This window comes from Corythoichthys intestinalis, chromosome 12 (genome assembly GCF_030265065.1).
Source record: "Corythoichthys intestinalis isolate RoL2023-P3 chromosome 12, ASM3026506v1, whole genome shotgun sequence".
Lineage (NCBI taxonomy): Eukaryota > Metazoa > Chordata > Actinopteri > Syngnathiformes > Syngnathidae > Corythoichthys > Corythoichthys intestinalis.
Window position 1 is genome coordinate 33,891,741 of NC_080406.1, and position 12,360 is coordinate 33,904,100.

Below are 12,360 nucleotides of genomic sequence, written 5' to 3' on the forward strand. Positions count from 1 at the left end.
AGTGGAGTTTGGAGTCTGACTGACTGAGGTTGTGCACAGGTGTCTTTTATACCGATAATGAGTTAAAACAGGTGCCATTAATACAGGTAACGAGTGGAGCCTCGTTAGACCTCGTTAGAAGAAGTTAGACTTTCTTTGACAACCAGAAATCTTGCTTGTTTGTAGGTGACCAAATTCTTATTTTCCACTCTAATTTGGAAATAAATTTTTAAAGAAAAATCAAACAATGTAATTTTCTGTTTATTTTTCCACATTCTGTCTCCCATGGTTGAAGTTTACCCATGTTGACAATTACAGGCCTCTCTTATCTTTTCAAGTAGGAAAACTTGCACAATTGGTGGTTGGCTAAATACTTATTTACCCCACTGTATATAATGTTGCTGTGGATTTGGTTTTCTTGATAACCTCTGTCTCATTGTGATGAAAAGGCTTACTATGTTTTTGTATTAATATTAGTCATGATCATGGTATTTGTAAAGGAAAGTATATTTCGAAATGTGTTTTTAAAACTTAAAGGACGACAGCACTACTGTTTGTGGATAACTAGTTAATGCATGTACAAGAAGGAAACTGGAAATATTCGTCTTGTTGCTGGTGCTAGTTTTTGCAATTTGTCATTGCTTTTTGTCAGGGGAAATAACTAGGATGAAATGATGGATGAGCTCTGTTTATCAGCAGATCTTTAAGGGGGGAAAGTTCCGCCTCAGGTCCTGAGTCAGACTCAGGGTGTGTGTGTGCGTGAGTGTGTAGCGAGGGGGGACTTTTTCATAATCCCACGCGGGGTGATGAGTTGTAGATCGTCTCTGTACGCTCTGTTTGGACTCGTGTTTGCGAGATGAAGCCCTCGTCTTGTGCTGCTTGTTGATTGTTTAAGAGCAACATGTCCGCTCAGGGACTCCTGAGCAGCGTCTTCTCCTGCTCCCTCAGCCCCAGGACCATCTCCAAACGTGGACTGAGGCAGACCAGGAGCTTGGACTCGGCACTGATGAGGCACTATGGAGCGGAGAGTACGTCCTACCAGGTCAGACACCTCATTCACACTTGAATTTACGGTATTTGTTATGCTGATGGCTCAGCGTTTCTGTTTTTAATTCAGGAAAAACAGTGTCTGATTGAAATTCCAAAAGTAAGGGAAAGTCTAGTTGGCATTCCTGTCATCTTTTGCGATAACATCACGTGCTTAAACTGTAATTCATAAATAAATGGATAATATTTATGCATATATGTATATACAAAATCTTATACAATAAATGTAATAAGTATGAAATAAATGTAAAAAGAAAAAAAAAAGATAACTGCAGCAAAGTATACTCAACTTGAAATCATCACTGCACATACATAGTTCATAAACAAAGGTGAATATTTACAGTTGCATTGTAAGTGATAGAATGTTTAGCAATTAGATCAACACTAATAAACACAGCCAAGAAGTGCAAAATGTACATCATTAGATGGTATTCCACTGAACATGCAGAAGTTAATGTAAACAACAACAACATTGGTCATCATGACGTTTAACTCATTGCCCTCCATTGACGGTGTTAGATGTCCAATCTATTTTGCTATCTGCGACGGCCCCTTGCAGTCAAAATGGATATGACATCTATCACCATCAATGGCAGAGAATGAGTTAAAATATGGAATATTTCCCAGTGAAGTCATTGCAACATCGCTACATTTTCACAATAAAGCAGAGTGAGTTCACAGATTCAAACCATGTGTGTGTTTGTCAAAAAGGGGTGTGACAGGTTGGAAACACACTGACACATTTTGCAAATATTTCACTGGATGCAACTCAAAAGGGTCACTTCATGCCACAATAATGTCAGACAAAAAAATATTAACCCTTTGATTGCTTTTTTTGTTTATTTACTCACACATGCAATAAAGGGAAGGAAGTGTTTAATTGGCAGTTGCTTAAACAGCTGGAAAGGCCCATTATCATGTTTTATCAGAACTACATTAATTTCTCTTTACTGTGTAATTTTTTTAGCCGCACCAAAAATGAAGAAAAAGCATGCTTTGATTTATGATCCAGCGCAAAGGCCACAAGCGCCTCATTTCATTAGAGTTAAATCTACTGTGGCTGTAACGCGCGCATAATTTAAGACTGTTTGTTCTGCACAGCCAGTGCTCATGGTAACACTGTTTATTTTGTGCAATGGAACCTTGACATTATAAATAGGCTTGTAATGAAAACCAGATATCTGGACCGTCTTATAATCGTCAGCAAGAGAGACAGTCGGGCCACTTATGTAATTGTAATGAAATGAATTAATGCTGGAGAAAACATGTTATTGATGTCCTCCATGACTGCTTGCTGTTGATCAGTTTCAATGTATTTTATGCTGGTGAACTCATTTGCTGCCATTGACAGTGTTCCTGAAGCCCAAATATGGGTTATTTGGGCGGTACTCGAGAAATTCGAACTCTCGCTGTTTTTAGGTCTATGACTGGTGTAGGAATCAAGAAACTGCCGACCAATGCAAATGTCACTCACTGTATTTTTTGAGCAGTCATATTAATATTAATATATAATAAAAAGTATACCACATGTCTTTAAAACTTTGAACTCACTCATCTCTGAAGGTGTGAATGCATGTTACATGCCAAAATCTATTAATTGTATGCACACAAGGATAGCATTTTGGGTTGTATTTCATCTGAATGCCAATGACAATATCAACAGACTGTAATAATCATGACCTGACACCTGTCATGAATATTAATATTACGTGATTATTTGAATGTAAAGTTACGCTATTGTGTATGGATACAAAAATCTAGCACGGCCACAACAAAACAAAGAGCTTTTTAAGTTGAAAATTCTTGTAAATAAATGCGTAAATCCCGGAATTTCTATAGATATGAATGTAAAACAGTCTAGATTCTTGGTTAAAAGCAAAAAAAAAAAAAAAAAAAAAAAAAAAAAAAAAAAAAAGTGAAGTTGTCATTCATTTTACGTAAATATTTCAAGCTAAAGTTAGGCTAATTTTTTCCATTCATTTTTTTTTTTCACAAAATTTAAAAGTGCATGCATAGTGTTATTTTCTATAATAATTACATTGAATCTTTGACCAAATCACCCTTGAGACACTCCTGCCTGCTTTTATGCATTAAAACTTTCGTCCTGTTTCCACCTAAATCCGGCCTTAGAATGCAGCGTGTGTTTTGAGTTTATTGCAGTGAAAGCTGCCACGACGCAGTGCCTGGTGCGGCCTCTTACGGGAAGTCGTGGCGCAACGTCTGTAGGAGCTGTCTCGTCAACTGATAGTGAAGTTTATGTGACATTGTCAGAAGAAGAATTCAAATAAAGTGTTACCACATTTTGCAATCCAAGATAACACAACCAGCATGATTTAGGGGCCGTTTACATGGTGATTTCCGAGAATACGACAAATGTTTGCATTTACATGGTTCCTTCGAATGATGTTTCAATGGCGTACCGCAAGCAACACGTCACTTCCGCTCATTAATATTCATGAAATTAGCTACTGTTGCTAAGTAGGGACAAGCCACCGTTTGTCCCTAATAGGAAATGAATGGAAATCGTGGACGATGGAGATGTTTACAGAGCTAAATCTACCAATTCTCTCCGAAAATGATGTGCCTGGTGCCAAATTGACTGGCAAAGATGTGGAAGAACATAAAAGTGTTCAGTTAAAGAGATGGCTTTAGTGTCAAAGGCTGAAAAAGACGAAAAAAACGAGTCGACCTAAGCATAGCGTTAGCTTTTTTATCGACGCGACTGACAATGACGTTCCTGTTACAACAAGCTATCTTTTACCATCAGCCCTGTCTTTCTTATATATCCTCTGGTTGTCCTACGTCTTTTACCGTTCTTGGGGGTAATTTAGTTAGCTTTGTGTAGCGATCGCAAATGCTACTCAGTGACAGCCAACGAACACTTTTAATTTTTTCATTGATAACACATCTTAATTCTATAATTTATTTACACTCCCCCTTTACTAAAGTTGTTTTTTTATATATATATAACAGAAACTGTAACAGTGGCAGTCAGATACCATTGTAATTCTTTTCAGGTCATTCATTGTCAGACAGAAGCAGTACGGCACAACGTTACGCTAAAAAAATAAGTTAAAAATATAAAAATGGCTTACCTCTTTGTCCTAAGAAAGACCATGCCAACGCAACATAGTATTTACTGCATATGAAATGTGAATGGATTCACCGAGCTGGTGTTAAAATCCGTGCAAGTTGATTCGGTCTTCACATTTTTTCCTCCCGAGTTTTTGGTTTCCGGAAACATATGAAGAAAACATCCTTCATGTGTCATAATGTCTAGAGTCGTTTCTACAAGTTCCAAAAAAGCAATGCGTGATCGGGATGTTCGTTTTTGAAAGATTACCGGAGAAAAGTAGCACAAATTACGTTGGGTCTATGCGAGGGCGGGTCTATAATGTCCCACTTCGGCTTTACTTCCACTTTACGATGCGACATCACGGTCTAAAAATAGCCATTCCGCGTGAAAACGATGTTGTAATCATGCCAGGCCCTAGGGGGCAGTGCGGTTATATAAGGCAACAACCAATGATAAACTTCCTTGACAACAACCACCTCAGTACGGAAGACAACATACCTGCCCACTCGAAGCAATGGCGTCCCTGCGTTTTTTTCTTTTGCTTTTAAAGGCACAAAAATGCGAACATTAAATATATTTAAATTAAAAATATTATAAAAAACAGTAAATTAAAGCCGACGTTCTGCCATGTTTGCTGTTTTGAATGTTTAGTAGCAGTGACTGCGCATGTCCAAAGTGACGTGTGCGAGTGCTGATGTCATCGGAGCAACTGTGTTCGATTTATATGGTTGCGGAGCAAGCCCCCAATCAAATCGTTCCGCTTCGGAGGCCGTGGTCAAAAGTTAGCCTCTTTGCCTTCCGTTTTCGCCAACATCATGTAAAAGTGAGGCCATTCTGCAACACAATCGTTGCGTCTTGGTGTCGCAGTTTCACCATGTAAAGTGAAGCTCATTGATGGCATTTACCAATACATAAATTGGACAAAAAAAACACTTGCTTATCAGAATAAAGAAATTCAAGACACCAAGTAGTTGGCCTACAGTCTACCAAACAGTAAGCCATATTTGCATAGTGGAAAGAAAACATTTATTAAGGTTTTTTAAACCCTAGGATTGGCTGGTGGCCAGTCAAGGGTGCACCCAACCTTTCCCTAAGTCATTTGTGACACTATTGATGAGAGCTAAAGAAAATAGATGGAAAATTAAGTTATGTTACTTAAAAGAGGGCCAGTGATGTTCCTACAGATTACGACTGTGATAACTGACCTGGAACAGATATGGAAAAATCGTTTAAACAATTAGGACCTCTTGAACTGTATGATATCTCACGGGTGAGTGTAGGCCATGCCGCGTGATGTGTCATGCCGCTGTCATGTTACTGTAGGACTAAAAAGAGGATTTCATAATAGAAGGAGTGTCAGCGACACGCATGTAATTGGTGGTCTTATGTTCACTTGCTGGGGGGTTCAGTAGCCTGAGCTGACGTTAGAACAAAGAGGAGTCATCTGGTTTGCATGAGCACCGCCGAGGCTTCCCATAGCGGGCCAGCACCACTTGATCCGTGGTTTCGCTCTCCTGCAAGCCCATATTTCTTCCCACAGGAGATTGCCCTTTTTGTGCACGGCGTGGAATTAAGCCCGCTGACTTACCGACACATTGCTATGGCAACTACTCCTGAGACCCAGAAGCCGCCGGGCGGACGGATGCACGTTAGCGCAGAGGTCACCATCAGTTCATTCAAATCTCATGTTTGTTCCCAAGAGTTTATTATCTGCGGTGTGTCAAGTCACAGGCCGTTAAAGTGACAGTGGGGAACCGCATCCAGATCGCGCTGTTTGCTTTGAGGGCGTAACAGGGTTAACCTGACAGTGGGGTCATCTATTACTGGTGCTGGATTTTGTGTATATAGGGTAACCGTATTTTGATTTTTTAAAAAAGAGGACACTCGGCCCAGCCTCGAGATACTTAAATTTTACTCGAAGTTCACTCAAAGATGCCTTATCACTTTAATATATTTAAAGTGTGCCTCCTCCATCTGGATAGAAAAATTCAGTTTTATATTTAAAAAAAAAAAAAAGAATAATAGCTATATAACTAAAGACACAAATTCAAATTCTCAGAGGTTACTCAGCAGGCTTCCTAAAACGGGTCGGCAACCCAAAATGTTGAAAGAGCCTTATTGGAACAAAAAAGACAAATATGTCTGGAGCTGCAAAAAAATGGAAACTCTTATATAAGCCTTATAATGAAGACAACACTTGCTATATGATTCTATATTAGCTCTATTAGCCTAATATCAAAATGACCAAGTTGGCTACATATGTAACGATTAATCAACTGACTTGAGTAATTTGATTAGAAAAAAAGCTTCAAATCAAGTTTTAATGCTTCGAGGATTCGTTTAATGGGAGTGGCGTTGTAAAGGTTTGTTTTGAAAGTGTTTGCATTTAGTTTTATTGATTTGGGTGGATACACTGCCCTCTAGTGGCAACATTTAATCTGACAAAACTCATCTAACATGGCTGAATCCAGCTGCTCCCTGTTAAGACCGACCTAAGGTTGTAAATTTTGCTTGAGCAAATCTGATTGTTGATGCATTCGTAATTTAGTTCAGAAGTATATTTAGCAGTTTTCATGGAAATATGTGTTTGAACTAGGGGTGTCAAACGATTAAAATTTTTAATCGAGTTAATTACAGCTTAAAAATTAATTGATCGTAATTAATCGCACTTAATCGCAATTCAAACCATCTATAAAATATGCCATATTTTTCTGTAAATTATTGTTGGAATGGAAAGATAAGATACAAGATGGATATATCCATTCAACATACAGTACGGTACATAAGTACTGTATTTCTTTGTTATAACAATAAATCAACAAGATGGCATTACCATTATTAACATTCTGTTAAAGCGATCCGTGGATAAAAAGACTTGTAGTTCTTAAAAGATGAATGTTAGTACAAGTTATAGAAATTTTATATCAAAATCCCTCTTCATGTTTTCGTTTTAATATTTGTAAACTTTTCAATAAAAAAATAAACTAGTAGCCCGCCATTGTTGATGTCAATAATTACTTACACAATGCTCATGGGTGCTGAAGCCTATAAAATCAGTCGCACCCAAGCGCCAGCAGAGGGCGCCAAAACTCTGAAAAACACAAGTACACATTTCACTGTGCTGTCATTTTAATCTGTTTGGCGGGGCATTTGTGCGTTAATTGCGTCAAATATTTTAACGTGATTAATTTAAAAAACTAATTACCGCCCGTTAACGCGATAATTTTGACAGCAATAGTTTGAACGATTTGTTAAGAGCATTGTTTTTAAAAAAAGCATTTTATAGCATTTAGGATAGCAGACTTTTGCTAGCAAGCCAATTGTTCTTTTGTTGTTCGATCATTATTTAATTTTTTTTTAGACTGTTTGCAGCTAAGGAACTGTAAGGTACTTTTTTTTTTTAATGCGTTTATTGCTCTTGTGAAATGAAACTGCAATTCTGCATAGTTTGAAAAAAAAACACCTTGGAATTTTATTTTGTATTCGCATTTAATGCTCTTTTGAAAGAGCAAATTTGAGCCAGCCTTTGTTTTACATTTCCTAAAATTGATTCTGTAAGGCATTAAAGGTTCCCAAGCCGATTACTCGACCTAACTGATAGACGAATCAGTTACTTAAAGAATCGATAGCTGCAGCCCTATGCAAATACATAATAAGCTCCATTATTAAATGTTTATTTTCCCTGCAGTGCATCCTATAGAGAATAATGCACTACGTGACTACTCTGCTGTGCGATGCCGCCTCAAACTTAACTTTATTACAATATTAATTAATCAGAAGAATATTAGTGTCATGTTTGTCTTTCAACGAAAACCATTTTAAAACAAAAAATATATTTCCTCCTTCATATTTTTCATTTTCAAATTTAAAAAAAAAAAAAAAAAAAAAAAACTCCGGGGAGCCACTTGGGCAGTACTAAAGAGCCGCATCCGGCTCCAGAGCCACGGGTTGCTGACCACGTCCTAAAATAATAGAACAATAATAGCGGGGACGGAGGAACTGGAAGTAAACAATGATTTTTAAAAATGCCTCGTCTGTATTGGCGAATCAACCTTGAACACAATAATAGCCGTCTTTTCAATTTTTACTGTACAAATAAAAATTCTGAAATACATTGTATTAGGCCCGTACAGCGTACTACGGGGGACACTGTACACCCCCCACCCCCACCCCCCAAAAAACCAACATATACACATACAAATCAGTATTTTGATTCATCTTACCATAAAGTTTCTCTACTAGCTAGTGCTAATGGTGCCTTCAACCACAACAAAAAAAATATTTTCAAGATTGTTTTTTTTTTTAATACAATGTTTTATTTCATGTCATGTGTTTATATTTATTTATTTAATGATATTCGAAAGTTATTTACTGAATGAAATGCAAAACCCTTGAGAATGGACGAGCTAATTTGTGTCTAAAATTGCATCCGGGCATTTCCGCCTCGCGCTAGCTCCATAGCAACAGCAGTGGAGGCTCGTGGGAATTGATGTGTTTGCGGTCCTGAAAGATGCAGCGTTCTGTTAAAAGTAAACGGTGAAATCTTCACCCGAACGCGTCACTGCCAGCTCTAAGCAAATAAATGTAAAAGTTAATACTAATAATAGCTTGACCTTTATTATAGTTTCTAAGCATTGTTTCAGTCTGAGTCCTATTTAAAACTTTTATGGATGACGTTACCCGCGATGGAGCCTATAAATCAGTCCGTGAACGCACCGCACTTTGCCTGCTGTCAAGAGTTTGGACCGCGGCTGAGAACATGTCGACTCCGCTACTTATAGAGGTTTGCAATCCAAACAAATCTTTAATAGCTTCGTGATGTTACGTGAATAGTTTAAAGTTTGAGCTCTTGAAATGGCTGAGTCTGGATTGAAGCGAAGCGTCACATTTCACGTAAGTTACGACTTTTGTTTGTCTGAGGAAGGGGGTGTTTGTGCAGTGCATTATGTGATGTAGAGGGAATTCTATTCTCCCAACGTAAACAGGCCCACGTTAAAGTTACATACAAAGTTAATGGGATTCATTAATTAGTTTTTTTTCCCCTCAGTAAAAACGGTTGAGATTATGAGTATCATTCATCTTGTTTTGCCTCCTGACATCTGAGTGAGATAAATTAAAATAAATGTGTTATTGTAGCAAATGGGTGCCATTCAGATGTTTAACCTAAAACTTTTTTTTTTTTGATGAAAGAGTCCAAACTTTAGTAATAAAAACAGGGAAAAGGACATCAAGGAACTCAAAGTCAAGCTCCATTGAACGGCATCCTGAATACTGTTAACTACTCACCATCACTTTGCATGCACTTCAACTTCAAGTGTGTTTCTTCAGTATTATCGCATGTTTCAATCTGCCTATATTGTATGAACTGCCTCCAAGCTTTCCTGCCTTTGTGTTTCTTGGGAGGGATAACGTAAGCTTTCCATCCCAACAAAGCCTTTTAATTGGGGTTAAGTGCATTCTTCAAACCAAGAAAAGGTGCAGCAGCACAACAGCAGCAGATAGTGTTCCTGGACTGCAAATACCAATATGCTGCTGTGAAACTATCTCAGTAAATTTCACAAATAAGTGTTTGGACTAATTATAGACTCATTGGTTGAAATAGATGGCAGGGTTTCCCCTAGGATTTTTTGAAGCTGTGGTGGTGGTAGTCTGCGTCGGAGTCGGACAACCCCATCATGTTGTGCCGCGGCGAATTTGTTTCAAATCATGACAAATAAGATTTGTTTTAAAAAATATATTTTATTTCCAAAAACCATAACTAAGATCTATTTATCTATCTATAAGTTTGCATATAAATAAAGGGGGGAATCAGCAATAGTCAATGTGAGGTATGCTGTGAAGGTATGAATATATAAGTTTTACCTTATCGCTGAAAGAAGGTCCCCCTGTTCCTCAAGTCTGTCTTCACCTACACAGGAATAAGAAAAAATGACATCTAGGAAATGACACTCAAGCATCTCAACTTACATTGTACAGTTCTGTACAATGTACAGTTGACCAAATGTCTTACTCTGTGTATTGAAAAGAAATCTCACAATTCACTGTTGAGATGGGCACTGTCAACGCAATGGCCGACAGTTGGCTCAAGCAAGGGTACAGCCCTCCTCATCCATCAGTCTGTGATGCCATCTTTTGACATCATGCAGACCTGTTCCATACTCTGAAACACATTCAATGGATTAGCAATTTGGATTTATATCAAAAAAGTTAAATTTACATTAGTCAATACAACTTCAGTTTAAACTGAAGTGTCTTGACTCTTTGTGGGAGTTACTTTTCTGATTGTTAGTACAAATTCATATAAAGATTTGTTTAAATGAGATGAAAAATGCTTCTTTAAGCGCAAATACGCCATCTGTTTTGTAATTTTTTTGGATAAGGAATATGCCAGGTTATAGACAATGAACCTTTTTCAACATCACAATTTAAGGTAAAATAATACAATTATAATTATTAAAAATACTAGGTGCACGTTTTTAAACACTCACCTTTGTTTTTGTCGTATAGCCACGGCTTGAACTTGCCATTTTTGTCCATGTTGGGTCCCAGCTAGATTTCCTGTGTGCTTTTTTTGGCTTACTTCTCTTACCCTGGACTGTGCGCCTTCCTGATCTGCATCTTCATGTGCGATCTCGTCTCAATCAGTTTTTGAAAACATTATCTCAACATTAAAATAGAACGCTTGCCATGCCCATTTGGTTATTTCTACTCCTCCGAATGTGACAGCTGATACCTTTGCAATTGAAGGGCACCTGGGAGCATGAGCCCTACGTTCAGGAATATTTAATTATCCTCAGACGCGAATTAAATATTTTGGAACGTGACGGTCTAGATCATCATAACAATAATGGTCATTTTGTTCGCGGACCCTCGTCCTCAGGAACTTTTCTCTTTCCAAAATACTGTACTTTAAAATACTCTTCTGAAATAACGAGTGATGTCAGTGCCGAACAAATGCTATATGCTAGGAGTAGGACGTGATGATTCAAAACAAAAACACCCCTAAAACAACTTAAACGTTACGTCAATGTCAGTACTAGAGATGTGATGCCGATCGATCGGATCCGATCACGTCATTTTCAAAGTATCGGAATCGGCAAAAAAATATCGACCATGCCTTTTTTAAATATCTATATATAGATATATATTTTAATTAAATCGTTTTCTAATTGTATTTAACGTCACAGACATAATATGTTACACTCATCCAGAGTCTTTAGTTTAGGCTTAAGGTAGGGTTATCAAATTTATCCCGATAACGGCGGCAATTAATTTTTTAAAAAATGTGTCACGTTAAAATATTTAACGCAATTAATGCATGCGCTGCATGACCCTCTCACTCATTGTCGCGCTCAATCTGTAATGACGCTGTTTTACCTATGTAGAGAGATAAAAGGCAGCGCAAAATGAGTAGAGTGAACTTTGGCAGCCTTTCGAGCCCTTTATTAATTCCCTATGATTAGAAATACCATGGGAAGCAATGTGGGGAAGTAAGGTGGCAATTGATCATTGTCTTAACACCTAAAGTTATTTCCCAATGAAGAGAAGATATAGCAATTGGTAGCACGTTGCACAGTCATGGTTCCACTTCCCATCATGCATTTGGGATGGCCACAGTATCATTTACTGAAAGTTCAACAAATACACTAGATGGTAATATTTAGTCACAATATACAAAGTCACAAGTCTTTCTATCCTTGGATCCCTCTCACAGAAAGAATGTTAATAATGTAAATGCCATCTTGAGGATTTATTGTCATAATAACCAAATACAGTACTTATGTACTGTATGTTGAATGTATATATTCGTCCGAGTTTTATTCATTTTTTCTTAATGCATTGCCAAAATGTCTATGATTGGGAAAAATTATCGGGAATGATTGGAATTGAATCGGGAGCAAAAAAAAAGCAATCAGATCGGGAAATATCGGGATCGGCAGATACTCAAACTAAAACGATCGGGATCAGATCAGGAGCAAAAAAACATGATCAGAACAACGCTAGTCAGTACATTAGGGTCGTTTTCACAGTCTTAAACCAGAAATACATTCATTAACTTCAAATGCCTTTCTGTGGATTTTTCTCCCGATTTTCATCTTTGCGCCGAACCGATGTAGCCTAGAACTCCCGACACACCGCTGTTCCAGCTATAGAGTCTGGGACCCAGCTTATTATTGGCCTCTCGCGCCCAAACAAAGTCGTCCGTGCAATCAGATTCGTTTATTTGCGTGACATGTTCCTAACAAGCAACGTCACTC

General features: G+C 37.8%; 1 protein-coding gene across 3 annotated transcripts in view; it reads left to right on the forward strand.

The window, feature by feature from the left end:
* Positions 1-753: 753 nt before the first annotated feature.
* LOC130927304 (rho GTPase-activating protein 6-like) overlaps positions 754-12,360 on the forward strand; it is a 35,185-nt gene continuing 23,578 nt past the window's right edge. Inside the window, exon 1 of one of the 3 annotated variants that reach the window (XM_057853016.1) lies at positions 754-1,021. In XM_057853016.1, coding sequence (XP_057708999.1) covers positions 881-1,021 — 141 coding nt within the window. In that variant the 5' untranslated portion in view covers positions 754-880. Of the gene's footprint in view, positions 1,022-2,973; positions 8,996-12,360 lie in introns of those variants that run through there. The other 2 variants (XM_057853017.1, XM_057853018.1) reach the window with 2 other exon arrangements.